General features: G+C 33.5%; 1 protein-coding gene across 2 annotated transcripts; it reads right to left on the bottom strand.

Annotated features, from left to right (window-relative positions):
- Window positions 1-11,079: 11,079 nt before the first annotated feature.
- LOC100250185 (protein BONZAI 3) lies at window positions 11,080-21,699 on the bottom strand. Of its 2 annotated transcripts, none has more exons than XM_010659232.3 (16): window positions 21,341-21,699; window positions 19,528-19,575; window positions 17,996-18,144; window positions 17,830-17,878; window positions 16,012-16,068; window positions 15,402-15,581; window positions 15,164-15,298; window positions 14,785-14,846; window positions 14,551-14,650; window positions 14,347-14,461; window positions 14,182-14,258; window positions 13,398-13,535; window positions 12,340-12,504; window positions 12,068-12,181; window positions 11,826-11,922; window positions 11,080-11,499 (listed from the first exon to the last, which is right to left on the bottom strand). In XM_010659232.3, the coding sequence occupies exons 1-16, from the start codon at window positions 21,503-21,505 to the stop codon at window positions 11,363-11,365; spliced, it is 1,788 nt and encodes a 595-aa protein (XP_010657534.1). In that variant the 5' UTR covers window positions 21,506-21,699; the 3' UTR covers window positions 11,080-11,362. The 2 variants fall into 2 exon arrangements, with proteins under 2 accessions (XP_010657534.1, XP_003633350.1); XM_003633302.4 differs by having other exon boundaries at window positions 11,080-11,496; window positions 21,341-21,698.
- Between the last annotated feature and the right edge of the window lie 231 nt (window positions 21,700-21,930).

Genomic DNA, 21,930 nt, shown 5'->3' with positions numbered 1-21,930 from the left:
TAGGAACGAGCTCACAACCCAATAAGGAACATTAATGTAGTCAATGGATCAAATATTTCAAATTCACTTGCAAAATAGGAGATATTGTAATCAATCATTTTCATAAACCTGTGAGTTAATTTTATTTTATTTTTTGCCAATACATTCAAAATTTCTAACTGTATGCATTTATTTTTTATTCAAACATTTTCATATCAAATTCAGTCAAAACATTCCAATAATTTATTTACTCTGGTCATCAAACATCAAAGGGTGCCCAGTTAGGTGAGACTTTTCAAATGGGTGGCTAGCCTCAAATTGTTCCTTTAAGGTGGACGGAACCAAACACTACTAGTACTAGTAACCTCTAACAGAAACCCTTAGAGGCTGGGGTTCAAATCAATTACATTCCCCATCAAGAAATGTAAAGGTCAACTATTATATCCTATTGACAAGGGCCAAAAGTCAAAAGTCAACTATTATATCCCGTTGATAAGGGCCAAACAAACTAGAGTAAATTATTATTTCATTTATTCAAATTTACAACATATAATATCTCCACATTTATTTGTCAAAAACAAAATATAAAATTCTAACGTATTTTTCATGCAAAACAGGTTTGATCTATGCATAAAACAGAATATAACTCAAACGTTTTCAAATAATGTATATATATATAAAATTGTTTCAAAAAAAAATTTAACAACTGCATTAATTTCCCTTACCTCAAATAAGCACTCCAAATCTTGAAAAGTTTGGCCCCAAAATTTACTTCTCACCTAACATAACAAAAAGGTACTATCAACACTATTAACAATTCATTTAAAATAGGTTTGGGAATCCTAGAATTTATTTATTTATTTCTTTTTTTTTTTTAAGTCAATATTATTATTACAAAAATTATTTTCCAACTTTTTAACCAATAACAATTTATCCTCAATAATTTATTTCTCTTTCCTAAACTAAATTGAATTTCCTAAAAATATTTATTTATAATAATCTCTTTCATCACTTTACATAAGAATTTATTTCTTTAATTATTTATTCCAACTTTTCCTAGGACCTATTTCATATTTTAATAAGATTATCCTACAATCCTTAATATATCTTTTTTCTTTTCCACCCTCAATATCACAAGTCATTGACTTTTCAACCACATAACCAAACCCACACACAGTATGTCTCCATGATCTCCACATTTTCTTTTTAATCACTATTCTGCCACATGGTTTTTTTTTTCTATTTATTTATTTCAAAACCTCACTTTCCACACCTACCAACCATTAAACATTAAATAAGAAAACATACACTCCACACCCAACGGATCCACACATTCCCATTGTTGTTTATTTATTTATTTTTAATCCTTAATTCTACGGGGCTTCACGCTGCCACAACTATCACACGTCATCCACCACGAAATTAATTTTTTTTTTTTTTTTTTAAGAAACACAAACCCTAATCTAGATTAGGGTTTTCTACCTAAGGTTAAAAATATAACAAATATATTAAAATAAGATCTAAGAATTAGAAAACAAAAATCTTACCCAGAGAAATCTATTCTTCAAACCCTAGATCCGAAAGTCTTATGTCCTCTAGTATTCTGCTAATAGGAATGAAAATTCAAAGAAGAATAGAAAGGATTTTCCCTCCTTTTTTTTTATACCTAGGGTCTTATTAGGAAAATTACCTTTTTACCCCTCTTTCATTTTATTAAAATAATTAATTCACTAATATTATTATTATTATAAATTTCCTATCTTATCCCTATATAAAAATTTTTGGGCGTTACAATGTATAAAGCTTTAGATCCGATAGTTTAGGACCGATTGACTAACAATAAGGAAACTATAGTTGTTGAGATATAATCTGTATTTACAGGAATTCTAGTTATTCTAGTCTATCTATATAGCTAGTAGTAGAGAAAAATTAGGGGCTTGAATGTTGGAGAACCAACTTGGAGATAATTACTCATGATTTTCAACACCCCCCCTCGAGTTGGTGCATAGATGTCGCTCATGCCTAGTTTGTTGAGACAACCATTAAATGTTTGGTTTGACATTGCCTTGGTCAGCACATCAGCAAGCTGGTATTGAGATCGAACATGAGGAACTTCAATCAATTTTGCTTCCAGTTTCTCCTGGATAAAGTGTTTATTAACCTCAACATGTTTGGTTCGATCATGTTGGACAGGATTATGGGCAATATCACGCGCTGCCTTGTTATCACAATATAACTTCATAGGGCTGACTTGCTTAATATGTAAATCTTGCATTAGATTTCTAATCCACAACAATTCGCATATGGCCTTAGCCATTCCTTTGTATTCGGCTTCAACATTGGATATCTTGAATTGACCCAACCCAATTAGCATCTGTATGGCCGTTAATATCCAAATTGTCTCCTTTTGTGAATAAAATTCCCTTTCTTGGAGATGACTTCAAGTAGCGTAAGATACGAATGACAACATTCATATGTTCTTTGCTTGGAGGGTGCATGAATTGACTAACCACACTCAACGCATAAGCTAAATCAGACCGAGTATGTGCAAGATACATTAATCTTCCAATAAGTCTCTGATAGTGTTCCTTGTTAGCAGGAACTTGATTTGAATGCACACATAGTTTCAGATTTTCTTCCATAGGAGTGTTTGTTGGACTACATGTTGTCATACTGGTTTCATTCAGTAAATCTAAGGCATATTTTCTTTGTGACTGAAAAATACTTTTCTTCGATCTTGACACTTTAATTCCGAGGAAATACTTCAATTCATCGAGGTCTTTCATCTCAAACTCATGAGCAAGATGTTCTTGTAGTGTTTTCCTTTCTTCAAAATCTTTTCCAGTCACTATCATATCATCAACGTACACAATAAGAGTTGTGATTTGTTCTTTATTATGCTTCAAGAATAGAGTGTGATCTGAGTTACTTTGCTTGTAACCAATAGACTTCATAAAACTTGTGAACCTTCCAAACCACGCTCTAGGAGACTGCTTCAGACCATATAGGGATTTTCTCAACCTACAAACCTGTTTATTACCTTTAGTTTGTTGATTACAGCCAGGAGGCAACTCCATATACACTTTTTCATGGAGATTTCCATGCAAAAATGCATTCTTTACATCAAACTGGTGTGAAACCCAAGCAAGATTCACCGCCAGAGATAATAGAATATGAACAATGTTAATTTTGGCCACTAGTGCAAATGTCTCCATATAATCAATTCCATATGTTTGAGTATATCCCTTGGCTACAAGTCTTGCTTTGCACCGTTCAATAGTTCCATCGGCTTTATATTTAATGGTGAAGACCCACCTACATCCAATAGGTATCTTTCCTTCAGGCAAGTCAACAACTTCCCACGTTGAGTTTTTTTTTAAGGGCCTTCATTTCTTCATTCATTTCCTTCCTCCATCTGGGATCTTTCAAGGCTTCCTGCACACTGTTAGGGATAGATACAACAGATAATTGATTCACAAATATCATACTTTACTTTGGCAATCTATGGTAGGACACAATTATTTATAGGATATTTAGATTTAGAGTTGATGACAGATTCATAGCTAACTTTGGGTTTCCCTCTTGTGACTCAATTGGGTAACACTTTTAGGTGAGGTTAAGATTCAAAATTTTCATAAGACTCAAGCATGGAATCGGTAGGAGAAGACAATTGGTTAGTTGGTACATCGTGAGGGACTGATGATACTTCCATTTGAGTTTAAACTTCCATCTGAACATGATTCTCATCCTCAAAAAATTATGGACCATCACCAATCTCACCCGGACACTCCTCCCTGTTATCCATGGTGTTATCATCACTTGGATATTCACCACTAGTTTCCAAGTTATCACCTCTTATAAAATCCAAGTTGTCCAAAGGATGATGTAAAGTCTGCACTTCATCTTTATTCTCCCCTTGAAATGAAGACTTAGAATAATACATATCATTTTCATGAAATACCACATCAAGGGTAACATAAAGCTATCGAGAAGGGGGGTGATAACATCGATAGCCTTTCTGATGCAAGGCATAGCCAACAAATACACATCAAAGTGCTCGGGGTTCTAACTTAGTTCTCAAGCCTTTGTGAAGATGCACAAAGGCTACACATCCAAAAAATTTAGGGGACAGATTCGATATGGTAGGGGCACTTACAGTATGATAAAGGACATCAAAGGGAGTCTAAAATTGTAGGGAACTAGAAGGTATACAATTGATGAGGTAGGTTGCAACAGTGATGGCTTCACCTTAATAATTGGTGGGCATGTGAGCTCCAAACAAGGAAACACGAACAACCTCAAGAAGGTGACGATTTTTTCCATCGGCTACCCCATTTTGTTGAGGGGTGTAAGGGCAAGTAGTTTGATGAACAATTCCATGTAAATTCAAATATCATTTCAAGTCTTGATTGATAAACTCACCTCCATTATCAGTGTGGATAACCTGAATGTTAGATTGATATTAAGTTGTTATCATTTTATGAAATTGCCGAAACAAGGAACTCACTTCACTCTTTGATTTCATCAAGCAAATCCAAGTCATGCGGGTATGATCATCAATAAATGAAACAAACCAACGTGTTCCACTCAAAGAAGAAGTATTTGTAGGCCCCCATACATCAGAGTGAATAACCATAAAAGGTACAAGACTTTTATTCATACTAATAGGTAATGGAACACGATGACTTTTAGCTAGTTCACAAATGTCACACTTAAAATCTGAAACAGTCAATTGTGAAAAAAGTTGTGGAAACAATTTCTGTAAATATCTAAAAGATGCATGGCCTAAACGCCTATGCCACAACCAGATTTCTGAACTTTGAAGTTTATCAGGCGTATTAGTTGAAAAAACTTGTACCAATTGATTTGATCTTGTTGGCATTAGATCCAAATAGTAGAACTTTCCTCTCCTAGTACCATAGCCAATTGTCTTCCGAGTCTGAATGTCCTTAAAGACACAAAGGTTAGGCCAAAAAATCACAACACAATTTAAAGGAAGGGTTATTTGAGCAACATACAATAAGTTATGATTAAGGGAAGGGACAACCAAAACATAATCTAAATTCAAATTTTTTGTAAAAAAAATTGAAACTTCTCCTAACACTGGAGAGGAGGTACCATTAGTTGTGGACACTATATGTTGGTATAAGGATTTTATGGATTGAATATGATTATTGTTAAAGGTCATGTGATTTGTGGCACCTTAATCAATTATCCATTCACTATGACTAATAGGAGTAGAGGTATGAAAAGCCTTACCCACATTTCCAGAGGTAGCAATGAAAGATGAGGTTTTCTTAAGATTGTTGGTGGAAGCATGACTAGGCTCGATCACAACAATAGAAGCATGATGGTTTGTCTTTGAATTTCATTTGTGAGGTACCTTGGCAAAATCCCACTATTCTGAATATCCAATCAATTCATAGCACTGTGACTTAGTGTGTCCGGTTTCACCATAGTGAGTACACATACGTTCTGGTCATGCAACTCCTATTTTGTAGTTGTGATCCAAAAGATTGATTATGATCATGATTCAATGGACCAGATGTTCGATCAGGTTTCGGGTTTGTTTGCGATTGTTAATACTTAACTCGGTGAGCTACCATAGCAGAAAACTCTAAATGTTTAGGTTCGCCACTCAATGCAGCTCGATGAACAGAATCACGATGAACATACACATAAGTTTCTTCAAGATCCAGTACAGGATCCCTCATGAGAATCTCACCTCAAATTTGTTCAAATTTTGCATCTAGTCCATTCAAAAAAATATGCACCCGCAACCTCTCAACTGATTTTTTTATAGGCAATAATATCATCGAAATTGTTCATGACAATTTTATCACGATGATCTAGCTCTTGAAAAAAATCTATCAGATCACCATAATAAGTGGAAAGATGACGACCAACCTGTTTGGTGGAGAATGCTCGTTGATTCAGTGCAAAGAGTTGCGATTCATCAGCCCTATCATAGAATGCTTTAGCAAGAACAGTGCAAATTTCATGTGCGATAGGCAATCTAAGATAGCATTTCATAATCTCCGGTGACACAAAAGTCAACAACCATCCTTTGACCATTTAATTCTCAGCATACCACTTCGCATAGGAAGTATCAGTAACCTTCAAAGATGTTTTACTCGTAAGATATTCAAAAGTTTCTTACGTCTTGCAATTTGCATTTCCATGATTTGAGACTAGACATCATAATTGGTTTCAGTAAGGATGACATTAGTTGTGAAACTGGGGTTTTCTAATTGAATATGGATAATTAGTACAGGGGATGATTCGGGTTTGTCATTAGTCATGGTGTGAAAGGTATATAAGAATTCAGGCCATGATGATATAAAGTGGATAATGAAAAGATGAATCTCAATAATGAACTACACCTAGAGGGGGGTGAATAGGTGTTGTAGAACAATTTAAAAATTCTCCCAACAAAGATTACCTAACCTTAGACTTTTTCAATGTCAAGAAACTTCTCTTTCAACAACTTTTCAACAAAGCATAACATCCACAAGCAAAAATGTATGCACCAACACCCTCCTAACAATTTATAAATGCAATACTTATGCAAATGCTTTAACAATCCTCAAAAATAAATAAAAAGAACAATTATCTCCTAAACTCATATCAATTTACTACATGATATCATTAACCAAAATGAGCAGAAAAATTATTAAGGATATTCCATGGATCATCACACTTATATCTCCTCATATTTTGTCCATTCAACATATATGCCCAAGTAATCAATGATATAAAAAACATAAAATAAATCAAAGTGTAGACTGAGAGAAATAGACAATTAACACTGGATTTTAACGTGGAAAACCTCATAAGAGATCAAATACCACGAGCCTACCAACGATTGGAAACATCCATTATGAAAAATAAAAGCTAAATACAAGGTTTTACTTAACTCAAGCCAACCAATCCTTCTCGGACCACTTGACTAGTACCTTTCACTTTCAGCTTCTCACCTTCTTCTGGAGCACACTTGAAGTCCACATCAAGCTCGATCTCAACCTCTTCTTGAATCCACACAAGAAGAAAATGGGTTTGTACTCAAAACCAAATAGAATGAGAGATTGAGATATGAAGGAAGGAATGAATCAACTCATTTATTGCTCAAGAAAATCCATTAAAAACTAGTTTGGAAAACATTAAGAGAATTGGATTTCCTTTGCAACCAAAAACCCCCAAATTAGGAAAAGAAATGAGGAAATGAAGAACACATGGAATGGTTGCAACTATCTCCACGGTTGCTACAGTCTCTCACCTTCTAGAAATGGGAGAAAGTTTGATTTTAAATGAGAATGAAGCCCTTAATCCAGGGTTGGAAATTGATCTTAGAATCGGGTTAGTTGGATCAATCTGCCCCTATACCTAGATCGATCCAGAAACGGGGGAATAAAAGCCTTGTGCCAACAACTATTTTTCTCAGCTTTCTTAACTCATTTAAAGATGAAAAACAAGGTTGATTTACATTCAATCACCACACACTCGGCTACATACCTTGGCCTCTTAGCAAAGTTTTAGTCTTCAAAGTCAAGTAGTCCGAAGAGGGATTGGTAAACCGAGTTAGGGGACACTTAGGAATTTTGTCCGAAATTGCCAACCTAGTTAAACACTCACAAATAATAATACCCGCTCTAATACTAAGTAAAAAATACAGAGTTTGTGAGGAGAAGACTCCAATAGTTTTCTCTATTATTGGCTGGGCATAAATAGACACTGTATAAAGCTTTAGATCCTATAGTTTAGGATTGGTTGATTAACAATAAGGAAATTATAACAATAAGGAAACTATAGTTGTTGAGATACAATCACATGTTTACAGGAATTCTAGTTATTCTAGTCTATCTGTACAACTAGCAGTAGAGAAAAATTAGGGGCTTGAATGTTGGAGAACCAACTTGGAGATGATTACTCATGATTGCCAAGATGACCGTTTTACAGATTATGAACCTTTTGGATGAAGAGCATCGATTTTGAATTAAATAATGAATGCATTGAGAGATGCTGAGATGAAGATGATTGGAGTATGGGGGATGGGCGGCGTAGGCAAAACCACACTAATGAAACAAGTGGCAGAACAAGCTAAGCAAAAGAAGTTGTTCACAACAGAAGTCTACATAGATGTATCCTGGACTCGAGACTCTGAAAAACTTGAACAAGGAATTGCTAAAATTCAACAACAAATTACAGACATGTTAGGCTTGGAATTTAAGAGGAAGGATGAATCCACAAGAGCACTTGAGTTGAAGACGAGACTGAAGGAGATGAAGACCCTTATTATCTTAAATGACATTTGGGAGGAAGTTGGGTTAAAGGAAGTCGGAATTCCTTGTAAAGATGATAAGACAGAATGAAAAGTAGTGTTGACGTCTAGAGATCTACACATTAAATAACGACATGGACGCAGAAAAATGTTTTCGAATTCAACAATTAACAGAAGAAGAAGCTTGGAGTTTATTTAACAAGACAACAGGTGGTTCCTTGGAGAAGAATCTTGAACTGCACCCCATAGCAATGAAAATAGTTGAAGAATGTGAGGGTCTACCAATTGTGATTGTAACAATTGCAAAGGCATTAAAAGGTGGGAGGCTGGCTGTATGGAAGAATACCTTGGAAGAATTGAGAGCATCTGCACCAACAAACATCAAAGGAGTGAGTAAAAACGTGTACTCATGTCTGGAGTGGAGCTACAAACGTTTGATAAGTGTTGAAGTCAAGTCATTGTTCTTACTATGTGGTTTGAAATATGGCATGGGTTTGGATTTGTTTGATAACATCGATTCATTGGAGCAAGCAAGAGATACAGTAGTTGCCCTGCTGAAACTCCTTAAAGCCTTAAGCCTGTTGCTTGACGCACTTGCAGATGGACGCTATTATAACAAAAAATATTGTTTTAGTATATGTTAGAAATATAAGAATATTAACATCTTCCTAATTTTTTTTGGTTAAAAATGAATAATAATAATTTCAAATAACAATATTTTATTAAAAATAAATAATGAATAAAGTTTAACTTTTTAACTTGTAAATGAGTCAAGTTTTTCATTTCATGTGCACATTTAGTACTAAATTACAATATAATATCCTAAAATATTTTGATTTAATCTATAATTAATTATATATGTTTTTTCAATTCAAAATTATTTTTAAAATTTTTTAAATTCATTAAAGAATTTAAATGATTAATTATATCTTACTTAATTTATAATTTATTTACTTAAATTCAAAAAATATATTTGTAGGAGAAACAATAAAGTCATAACTCATAATATATCAATTTTAATTTTTTTTTTTAATGATTAGATCTATTTTTTTAGTTCCAAATTATTTGTAAAAATCGTTAAATTCATTAATAAATTCAATACAAAGTGTCATTTGATTTGAAGTTTATTTTTATAGTAAGAAAATTTATAAAAATATAATTATGTACAAAAAAAAATCATAGAGCTATTATAAATCAATTTGTATCCATAAATTTTTAGTGTTAATGAGTTTATTGTTTGAATTTCAAACTATTTTTAAAAATTAATAAGCTTATTAATAAATTCAACACATTAAGTCTTGTTTAATTTAAAACCTATCTATTTGGTTTTAAAAAAATAGAAAATAATGATGTTATACTGAAGAGAAATAATAGAGTTATACCAATTTTTGTCTATAAATTTATGGTATTAATTGGATTGTTATTTGAGTTTTAAATTATTTTTAAAATTTATTAGACTTGTTAATAAATCCAATCACATTAAGTTTTGTTTAATTTGGAATTCATTTGCCTAGTAAAAAAAATTGAAAAATAATGATTTTGTGTAAAAGAGAAACAATTAATAAAGTCTTTCTCGACCAACTTTTGTTTATAAATTTTTGGTAATAATTGGTTCACTATTTTAATTTTAAATTACTTTAAAAAAATACTATACTTGTTAAAAAAAATTAAAAAAAATAATGATTTAATGTAAAAATGAAATAATAAAATCGTTCTAGACCAATTTTTTTGTTTATAAATTTCTAATATTAATTGGTTCACTATTTAAGCTTTAAATTATATTTAAAAATTATTAAACTTATTAAGGAATCTAACACGTTAAGTTTTGATTAATTTGAAGTTCATTTTTCTAGTAAAAAAAAATTAGAAAATAATTATTCTATATAGAAGAGAAACAATAAAATCATTCTAAACCAAGACATTAAGTTTTGTCTAATTTGGAGTTTATTTTCCTAATAAAAAAATTTGTAAAAATATTATATATATAAGAAACAAACCCAAACATCTAAAATAAATTGTGGTATATGGCTTACTAATTTTATTAGTTTCATGACTTTTTAGTATTAATTAGATGGGTTTTTTAGTTTAAAATTAATAAATTTTATGTATCAAGTATAGTTTGATTTGAAATTTATTTCCTAAATATAAAATTTTCAATCATTTTAAAAAAAATTAAAAAGTAAATATAATTTCAAGGAATATCATATCGGTATTAAATCGTGGAGAGAGAAAGGAAAATGATATCATGTTTAATTTAATTTGTTTTTTTTATGATTTTTTTAAAAAAAATTCTACGTTTTCCTTTTACTTTTCAAAACTAGTAAAAACAATTTTTATTTGTTTTCTAAAAATTATTCTCTATTTCACTTTGTTTTTAAAAAACTATTTCCAAAAAACAATAGCCAAACAGTCTTAAAAGCTTTTAAAAATATTTTTTTATTTGCAAAAATGAAAAACTGTTTAAATCATATAATCAAACTGGCTCCTATATTATGGAATTTAGGAATTCCAAACTTATTATATATTAATGGTTGAAGTAAAGTGGGTAGAAGATCAATTCATCTTACCTGTTACAAAGGTATGAACTTTTTATTTTTTATTTTCTTAAAAGGAAGTCTGGCTTTGTTAAAAATTATAACTGGTTATCTAAATATTGTACACAAAAACATAGTTATTGAAGAATAAAATGCGCTAGCTTGTTGATCCTTCATGGAAAACACTTCACATGCTAACCCATATCCATTGGGATGCAAGAATAAAACGGTGACATGTTCAAGGGAAAATTGGCATGAAATGCATCATTGGCTTGCTACCTAAAAATATAAGCTTAAAGGTCAATTGGCATGGATGATACACACTGATGAAACTCTCAATATTTGTAATCAAATCAGTGCATTCCAATGCTATCAATTGTTATTACAATTGGGTCAATTCATCATTCTTGAAAACAGATTGTACCCAGTATAGACTAAGTAATCTAACCTTTTCCCTTTGGGATATGTCAATCATCTGTGGTTCCTATAGACAGCATGTATATTGTCAACCTAGTTTCGGTATTTACAATGCCTTGGAACTCTGGAGTGATGAATGGGAAGACAACCCTTACTAGATGGTGGGATGGGAAGCAGATGTTTGAGCTATGTTGACTGCACCGGGTTTAATATCTCTGCTTCTCATGTAAGTTAGGAACTGCCCAGGTAGCTCCTCTAATAGAGCTTGGACTACGGAAGTTTGCCCACCTGCTTCAAGATTTAAGATAAGAAATTACTCTTTAAGGAAAACCACTTTCTAATCGATTTTCCAAGAAAAAGTACATCTTTCTTGTCTATGGGATATAAAAGGGAAATAAATATTTCAAATTTATAGACCCAGGATTCAAGAGAGAGAAGAAAATAGAATTGTATGTACAAAAACAAGTTATATGCAAACTGCTCAAGCTCTGGAGTTCACGACCTATTCAAGTACGTCTATTAGCCTCTAACAGGATGATGTGAGATTGGAGTTTGAGCTGAAAACTCAAGTTTTTCAAAACCTATGCTGGACAAGCTAATGAAAAATATGTACTCACCACGCACTTCCCTCATGGGAACAAACTGTACAATATCTCGAGTTGCTACACGTCCTGTAGAACTCTCTAACCGACAACCGTTATCAGCATCAAGGATCTGCCAAACAATAAGAATCAGAACACATATAACATTGTTGAGACATGAAGCCCATTGTACCCATTAAAGCATTAAGTACTGAAATGCCAATAAAGCATAAATTAATTGAAGTATTGAATGCTAAATTATGAAAACAAGGGTACACCTCCATCTGTTTAAAATCTGCTCCTCCCACTCCAACTATCAGAATTGATAAGGGCAAATCAGATGCCCTGACCAAAGCATCTTTTGTTTCTTGGAGATCTGTAACTACTCCATCCTAAAAAGATGATAAATGACTTGAGTCCCCAAAAAAATAAAGAAAAGAAAAAGGAAAAAAGAATACGAAGATAAATGCAACTTTGAAGTTAGATTTTCTTTACAAAGAAGTAGAATAAAATAAAAATAAATGCAATTATAAGTCATTCTTCTCTCTACCGTTATGATAAGCAAAACAAAATATTTGCGGCTGTTATAGGAGAGGGACTGGCGAGCAATTTCAGCTGCATTATTGATCACTTGTCCAAATAAAGTCGGTCCTGCTAGAGCAACATGGTTCAGTGCACTTGCATAGGCAGCCATGATCCCTTGGACCCCTTCAACCTGTGAAATAATAGAAATTTAATAGTGTTCTAATGGCCTATTATGAGGTCCTCATAGATCAGAACATAGTCCAAGCAGGAGGAGCCATCAATAGGCAATCCAGTACAATGAGCAACACTATGCTACAACTACAGTGTAGCTCATCTAAAACAATATTTGGGATGCCACAATCATGACAACTACAAACAATTCAAACAAGCATGCGTCTTTGCTTGATAGGTTACACTATTTCTCTCTTTTTTCCCCCTGCCCTGTTGGAACAAGCATCACTAGTAAATGCAATGAAGCACTAGATAATTTTGAGCATATCAAGACAGCTCTTCCATAGACTAGTTAAACTATCTCATTTCACCGAAGAATATAGAGGGTTATTTTTAATTGAAGAGCAAACATAACAAGCCAAAGAGGCAAACTCCGCCAAAAAAAAAAAAAATGTTGTTTATTCTAGGGTTTTAAGTGTTAGTTTTATGGGCAAATACAAGTAAAAATGTTTTGGCTACACATGGCATGACATGGAATTCAGTCCAAAACACAAAATCAAAATCTAATTGCAAATAATCAGAACAATATAATCCATTTTAAAGGATCTTACTTGTAGACATTTCAATTGATAGCCATTTTTTCTGTCTTTAATAGTGAAGTCAAGTCTTCAATAGAACAGATTATTTTCATTTTGAGTTAAAAAAATTTACTAATACTAAAATCTAGCAAAAAGAGTAAGGTGATGAATGTGGAGTTAAATCCATTTCCTTGAATTAACAAGAATTTGCACTTTCACAACTTGGAAAAAAATCAAGGTTTTCATTATGATAAATTGCAGAGACAAATGTAATATATCTTCTTTATTGGTATTTGTGTAGAAGACAAATAGGAAAAACCCTGAGTCTTCTTACCTCAACGCCGCTTGCACTTCCATTCAAGTTAAAACAATGTGATACGGTACCATCAATTGTCCTTCCCCCAAATCCCCACGCAGGAAAGCGCCTATCAGAATCATAAAATTGTATGACCTCTCCGACCTCCATTATAGCCTGAAAGGAATTCAATCAAGAAATTATATTACCCACTACATCAATAAAGATTGATTTATTTTGTGAGCTAACATTCAAGCTATAAACATGGAATTTAGTGTAGAAGATTGATTTATTTTGTGAGAGGCTTATGCTAAGCCAATGTTAGGTTAAACCCCTCCTCCCGAACATCCTTCTTTTGGCTTGCACATGGGATCTGTAAATAGGGGAAATACAGATGCTGCATGGTTTCAACTCATCACCTCATGATAACCAAGTTGATGACCCCTCCTCCCGAACATCCTTCTTTTGGCTTGCACATGGGATCTGTAAATAGGGGAAATACAGATGCTGCATGGTTTCAACTCATCACCTCATGATAACCAAGTTGATGTTATGTTAAGCTACCAAGTTGTCCCAAAAATTTAAGCAATTGGATAATGGTGGATCAACAATGTATACAAGGCTGGTGTTACACTAAAACCCTAATGAAGTTAAGTCCGTCATAAAATCTACCACACTCCTCAATCATATCCACGGGTTGGTATCAAAAAACCAAATAATCTTTTTCCATCAACAGATCTCCACCAGTAAACCACTGGATAGTGGGAACACAATTTAAGTGAGCATCTTCAATTGAACACTAATGGTAGATGGGAAGCCTTACCTGTTGGTAAGCATTGAACCGGCCAGAAGGATCAATGTAGTGCAAAGAATCTGGATTTCGAGGATTTCCATTTGAAGCTGGACAAAATAAAACGGCCGCTCATGAAACAGAAAAATTATAAAAACGCAAAAAGATAGCAATCCTGCAAAGCTGAAGAGTATTTACCAGTAAAATCAACAGCAACCATAAAATTAAATTCAAATCCACTAGAAACATAATCAATAAAACTGTATAGCTGCTTCTCACAAAATTGATCAACAAATAGCTGGCCCTTCAAAACCTATACATTAATAGTTATAAGAGATGTAAGGGTTAAAAATCATCAACTAATGCAATATGTGGTTCCTTTTCCAAGTATCAAACAAATACCTTCTCATGACCATGCTGAGCAGAAGAGGGTAAGATGAAACTGGCACCAGTTTTTTGTTTATGAAGTTTTTCCAGGTCTGCCACTGATTTCTGAAGTTTACTGATAAAGGAATTTTCAAAGTTGACATATCTCAGGAAACAAAGGATGATGACATAAAATTTGGTAAACCAAAGGAAAAAAAACTGAAAGGATGATAATAAAAAACTAATAAAAGAAATAGATTCATTAATTACCCGATCAGTACATGATTCCCACTAGTATTGAAATCAAAGCACTCGATAACTAATGGGTTATCCTGCAAAGCAAATGAGAAACAGAAAGTTTAGTAACCTGTAGGCTGGGGTAGTCCCACCAAGACATCGAATTGGTTCCAAAAAATGTGGATTTGACACCCACTATCTTCATAAAAAAATATGAAATAACCAAGCACTCAATGGTTCCTTAAGTATTGTAGTAAACAATAACACAATTTTTGTGAACTGAAAGACACTGTACTCAGGTAGCTCACAAATTACTTGTATCTCTTTTCTTACAGAGTAATCACAAATATCTACATTTAGTTTTACCATAGACCACCATCTAACTAGAATTGTAAGAAGGTGAAAAACTTGCCTTGCTAACAAATTGCTGCATTGTTAGACATAGAGGCCTCCAGATTGGATTCAAGTTGTTATCAACCACTTCTGTCTTGCAAATTGGAACAGAACCTCCATTTTCAACAATCCTAGATATTCTTAAAAAAGGGTCCTAATAAAGAAAAAAAAAAGATGAGAAAAATTTAAGACCCAAACACAAATCAATGCACCTATAAGTAACAAAATGCTCTAAGTCATGGGTTCGAAGTACATACACTTTTAGAGAACAAGTCCTTGTTTTCCAAGTGTGAACAATGGAATATAACCTCAATAGCATTCCTTGAAGCAACTGTTTCCTCTGCATGGACAGTGAGTTTCCCTAGGTTTTTCAAACCCCTGTTCCCATTTCTGTTATGAAGATCTAGGGTTAAGCTCTGGCCTTGTTTAGTCACTATCTGCCATGAGTTAAGCAAAACACATACAATGAAGTGTAAGTTCAATAATGACCACATATTTGTAATGAATAATGTCCCATAGACTTCCTAATACGGATGACTACATTTTTGCATGTCTTGCCATGTGTTACACAAGCACTACTGCACAAGCTTTAAAATCAGACAACACTACACCTGTATAAAGAAAAGTGCTCTTTCTAGAGATGGACGGCTACTTTCAAAAGCCATTTTTATGCAGAAAATTGAAAATTTTCACTTGAAACGTCATAGAAACAGCCAAATAGCTTTTCTGCTACTTAAAAAACTTCACAGGAACATTGCATAATATACTGGTTATGTAATTTCTAATCGACTTTATTGCTATTGTGAACATAGGAAACATGCAGGATTGTGCAGCATCATTAAGTTGTGACAAACCAAGGCAAGTTACCTCTGACAGAACACAACTGCCTTCTCCAAGGAATTCTTGATCATTCAACTTCAGCGTCTGCAAGGTCACAAAGTAATAAAGTTGAACTCTGAAGTTCACCTTCTGAAAGTCTTTGAAGTATAAATCTGAATGTAAAAGTTTAACCCTAAACTTATTTATGGAAAAGAAACAATGATTTCAATTTTGAAAATTGGTAACTATATATATATATATATACAAACTGCCAAAAATTAAATAATTTGCTTAAAGCACATGAATAAAATTTCTTCCTTAAAATGTGCCAAAAATAAATAATTTACCTAAAGCATATGAATAAAATATCTTCCTTAAGATGTTCTTTGAAAAATTCTTCTACAAACTTATGATGTATGGCTACAAGCCTATGTTTCTCAGATGAAATATTAAATAAATTGGATTTCTTTTGAGAAGTATATCATGAATTATCATTTGACTCTCGGAACTCACTATTTAAATTTTGTAATCAAAGGTCATAATTTAGGCCGAAAAAATAAAAATATAGAAGGAACAAAAAGCATTTTCATTCGTGAAGGCAATTCACAAAATAAACATGACCAAATGCAAATTGTTCAGGAACATTACACCTAGGCACATTGCAAATAGAGAGGGAATAAAAATGTTGTCCTCATAAGGACATGCATATTAAGGATGAATTTTCATGGAAAGATATTTAGATTGCACTACTTTCGTTTGCATTGGAATATGAAGAAATTAAAAACAGTATCAATTTCTGAAAATTTTGAGACCCGCCAAGATAGCCTTGTTGATCAGGGTGAACACTAGGAAGGATGGTCGCAGTAAGTGGCACATGGTCCTAGGTTCAAACCCTGTCACTGATGATACCCTGAATTTACCCAGTATTGGTTATTGCAAGGCAGTCAACACCCAAGGTTTGGGTCCCCATGGAGAGTCCTAAAGGCTTGGCCATGGAAGGTTCCTCAGTAATCCAAAAAAAAAACAATCTGAAAATTTTGAGAAAACTCGACTTGTTGAGAATATTTGAGGTGAATATTAATCATATCATAGATCTAAAAAGATGAAGATCTGCTACATTTTCTTACAATGCTGAAACCATGAATAAATAAGGAAAGTATAAAACCAAGTGAAATTTAAAAGAGCAGATCGACTTAAATGTCATGTGAGAAATTTGAATCATGAGATACTAGCATTCTTTTTATTTCACCATTCCTAATGATAAATTTGTGGCTATCTAACTTCCAGGTTTGCATGCATATAACTAAAAGAAAATTATTTTTTCATATGCCCCACCACCAATCAGATTAATCATCAAGATAAAGTGGGAGGCTAGGCAACAAGCAAGTGCTTAGGTTTTTCACTGTTATTGAATGCTTAGCATTCTCAAATATTTGCATATATATTAAATTAAAGCAGAAAATTGTTGTACTTTGATAAATTGATTGACATTTTAGACCATGAAGAAAACCATTTGTCATCCTAAAAAAGAGTATTAAGTAGAGAGACCTAACCACCTTATCATTTATTTTTCATTAGAAACTCTAAAATCAATGTCCAGAACTCCCTTTTTCCCTAGTTGACCCAAAACGAACATCCAAAACATAGAAAACAGAAACATGTTGTATTAAGGAATTTGTAGTGATATGATCACCATGGTATATCTAAATGAATCCATTTATTTATGCAAATCTTAATCTCCACAAAAAAATTTTATTTGTCCATCAAATTATTGACTGGCAGATATTGAACAAATCCCATCAAAAGTACAGTTTATTGAAGTCAGATTAATATTATAGAGGAACTAAGAAGTAGATGTCAAATTACCTTCACAGGTAAATTGTAATATTTTGTATCAACATCATACACATGAAATCTGGAAACACAAATGAGCAAACACATGATTGAACCGATTACGCTAAAGAGAGGTCTAGTAGTGAACAGAATAAATCTACATAATGCAGAAATGTACACAGATATATAGCATGCTTACATCAATGGCTGGACAATCTCAAAATGATAGGCAACAGTAATTTTGTCAATCCAAGCTGGATCCAAGCTGTTCATTATTACTTCTGTGCGCCCAAGTTCCTCAAGTGTTCCATCTCTTTTCTTAGTATATGCTACCACCATAGGATCACTCTGCAATACAAGGGGGAAAAGGAACTATTTCAGTTTAAACCATAACATGACAAGCCTCAGCACCATATACCAGAACATGTCATAGAAACATTTACCATGCAGAGGCTACTAAAATTAAAAGCAATGCCAGCACTTTGATAGAACAAGTCCAGGTATCACAGATCAACTCTACATAATATGCAAGGGGCATGCCACTCCAACAGTAAAAAATTTTGACACGTGAAATTAGTGAAAGATAATGTAGGCATATAAATACCTTATGAAGAGCAGTAGGTTTTGAGTCTTTGACTTGTTTCTTTAGACCACTACTGCTACTTATTTGGTTATATTGTCATACAAATGCCTAACACTCATATTACAGCTTTATGCTGAGATACAAAATTGTGTATGCAAGAACACTTACATGGTAGGATAAATTAAATTTTAAGGTAGATAGATGGTATGTGGTTCAGCATGTTATATACATACACGTCACCCATGATCCTTCCAATCTTAGGATTAGTTCCCATGAATGGTGGGAGCTTAGTAATGATTCATAATTCATGGTAAAAACTTTATTATATAGTGCAAGCACCAAATAGGAAATAAATTAATCAGAGTCTAGGGGATATTTTGATCGAGTTTGTAGAGTTGTCAAATTCTAGCCCTGGCAACGAGACAGTTTTCAGAGGGAGTGGCAGGAGAAGGGGAAGTCCCTCTTCTGTAATGAATGTTATGATATTGCTCTTGATAACAATTCATCACAGTCAAGTAATAATGCAAATAGGACTATAGAACAAATCATAAAGTGTTTCGTTAGTTCCTGATGAAAATTCATCTTATATTTGCTTAAATACAGATTTTCTGAATGGATTTTCAGCCAGAAAACCTTGCTTTTTGGAATAAGGCTTTTTGTTTATTGGAATTTTATTTACTTTGAAAAGGAAATTTTTATAGAGACCACTTCTCTTCCTATAGATTTCCTCCTCATGCAGTATATACTATGCATAATGTGTTATAAATCACATGCACTCTAGCACTAATGAAGCCCGGATTTTTCCCCACCATCACCTACAGCTACATGTTTTTGGTTGCATTATTTTCTAGGTTTCCCTGTAGCAAGATTTCTTGTCCTTTTATTCTACATAATTACTCTCTTAGTATTTTTAATAAGTTTTCACTCACAATGGGACACCCAGGTAAGAATTCCATATCCACGTGGAGAAATGAACAGGAAGAAGCAAGAAATAGTAGCCGAAGTCTTTCAAAGCATTCAAGAATAAAGAGGAAAAAGAAAAATCAAACTACCACAAACAAACTGACATTTAATACAACAAAGGAAGGTAGGCCCAATAAGACAGCAAAAGAATATTGCACTATGAAAACACGTGTGAAAATACATGCCTTAGAGATGATGTCACGATCACGTAAATTGGAACCAGATAAAGATAGCTGCAGAAATCAATGAAAAGATATTAGTACAATTTGAGGAACAAAATCAAACAGACAGACAATAAAGAGGAATCGACACACTCTGAACAACAGACCCATCCATGTTTCTAGAATCACTACTGCCTATGGTTGAAGTTAAATGTTGAATCTTCCATTTCCAGGTGGTCTTCTTACTCTTGGAGGTGGGTACATTTCTAACATTTATTTTGAAAAGAGCTGGATCCAAGGTCTGCAAAATATATCTCCCTTGGGGATCATAGAATGCAAAGATCACCTGCCCATTCTAAAAGGGCATTTCAGATATTGAATTATACTGAGCATGAAGGGGAAAAACTCTCTTCTTTAAAATATTACGTTGCAACATCTTGTTTTTAGTGTTCAACCTGACTTTCACAGCATTAACACTGAATATTTGAGCTCAGGGACCATCAGAGCAGGTGATAAATGGATGATCAGTATGGAAATGCAATTTTCTGGCCAGTTCTTCCCTGATTTGAAAGTGCTTAAAGTGAAAAAAACCTAGTACAACTTCAGACAAAGCCCACAGAATATAACAGATAAGTATCTAGTGGTCCAGGATATGAACAGAAGCCACAAAAAATAAATACACTTTTTCACCTATGATTCCTTAGATAATCAAACATCAAGTCATTATCACATTTGCACACATTTAGATGAAAATAAAAAGTTTGGAATCAATGATTTTGTCGATGCTCAAAAGTCAAATACACATCTAGAATAGGGGAATCTTTCCATGTTTCTAAAAGGGGAGCAACTTTCTGGGCAGTCTTTTAGTGAGGATGAAATGGAAAATTAGAATGTCATGCAATGGCGGGCAGAAGTACAATATTAAAATATCAGGGAACAGGCAAAAATTGCACCGATTTGAGAGATATCCAAAAAGATGAATTTTCTTGGCACAACCAACCAACAACCCTTTGTAGATAACCAAATTTATCAGTTTATATTCACCATTCTTTTAGTATTTTTAAATCTAATAATATTACCATACCCTACAGAGAATGTATGCTTCTGCATCAGCAATCCCAAATACAACTCAAAAATTGCCCTGCAGACCTCATACAGTTCAATTATCAAGCTCCACTCATGGACATCAAAACAGTGGGATACAAAAGTTACCATCTAGGAAGCATGAAAAAGAAACCTCACTCTCCAGTATACAACAAAAAAAAAAAAACATAATTTTTATAATTATTCGTGAAATTGATCTCAGAAAATTAAGGATTACATAAGTGAGATATTCTTCACAGAACATTTTAAGAGCTCTGTTTTCACTTGAGAAAACATTTGCAATTACTATTTTAAAAATAACGATGACGATTTTTTTGGCCGATTCCTAATGATAATAGGAGTAACAATTTCCAGGGCAAATCGGTTGACCGTGTCCTCGTATTGACATTGCAATCCATTTTGGTTGCCATTGCCAAGAAATAGGAACAGAAAATTTCAATTGACAACGATTTCCTTACTCCACTTTCTCATCAACCAAACACCACATTAGGGATTCGTATATGTAATGAAAACAAAAGTTCTAAAAATAATACGAGGAAAAGAAAAGAAGCAAAGATAATGCACAGCGAAAATTTGCAAAATGAAATAAAACAACCCAGAAAATAGAATAAAATCACAAAAGTTCGTGTTTGACCCAATGTGTGGCTGAAAAAAAAACATTCAAAATCGAAAAGAAAATGAGAAATAGCGTTTGGTTAGAGGAAAAAACAACAAAGTGTACGGGCGGCACCACCTCGAGCTGCGTGAATAGTGGTTGAATGCCTCGAGCTCGAAAGAAGTCGTCAACAGCATCGTTGAGGGCAGCGTTGCTGGTAGGCATGGGAGGCAGACTGGGCCCCGTCAGGCCCACTCCTACAGCCTGTTTCCCTCCTCTCACATCTGAAAAACAGCCTCCCATCTTTCTCTCTAAAAAACCCTGGGATTTCTTATCTCTCTAGAATTTCAACTCCTTTGATTACTCTATCTGTTTAACAGAAAGCAAAGACAGTTCATTCGCATGCACAAGTGATATTTGCATGTATATATATATATATATATATATATATAAATATATATAAAGCCCACTTCCTTTCTTTCTGGTTCTCCAGAATATTTAAGGAGAATTTTATGGGGGAAAAAGGAAACTTTCAGGAATCAGTATGAGGAAAATTCAATTTTATTTGTTGTTCTTGGTTTTTATAAGGAATAAAAGAGGAGGCTTTGTTAGACTTGGGGCTCAAGAATTCTATGGTCAGCTAGGCTCAGCCACCGCGTTGGTGGCTTGCCACTTCTTTTCGCCCCAGGCTCGCAGCCTGCATGCATGAATCCGCCTGGGATTTTTGA

The sequence above is a fragment of the Vitis vinifera genome, chromosome 12 (assembly GCF_030704535.1).
Source record: "Vitis vinifera cultivar Pinot Noir 40024 chromosome 12, ASM3070453v1".
Classification (NCBI taxonomy): Eukaryota; Viridiplantae; Streptophyta; class Magnoliopsida; order Vitales; family Vitaceae; genus Vitis; species Vitis vinifera.
This window is presented reverse-complemented; position numbering and strand designations above follow the sequence as displayed.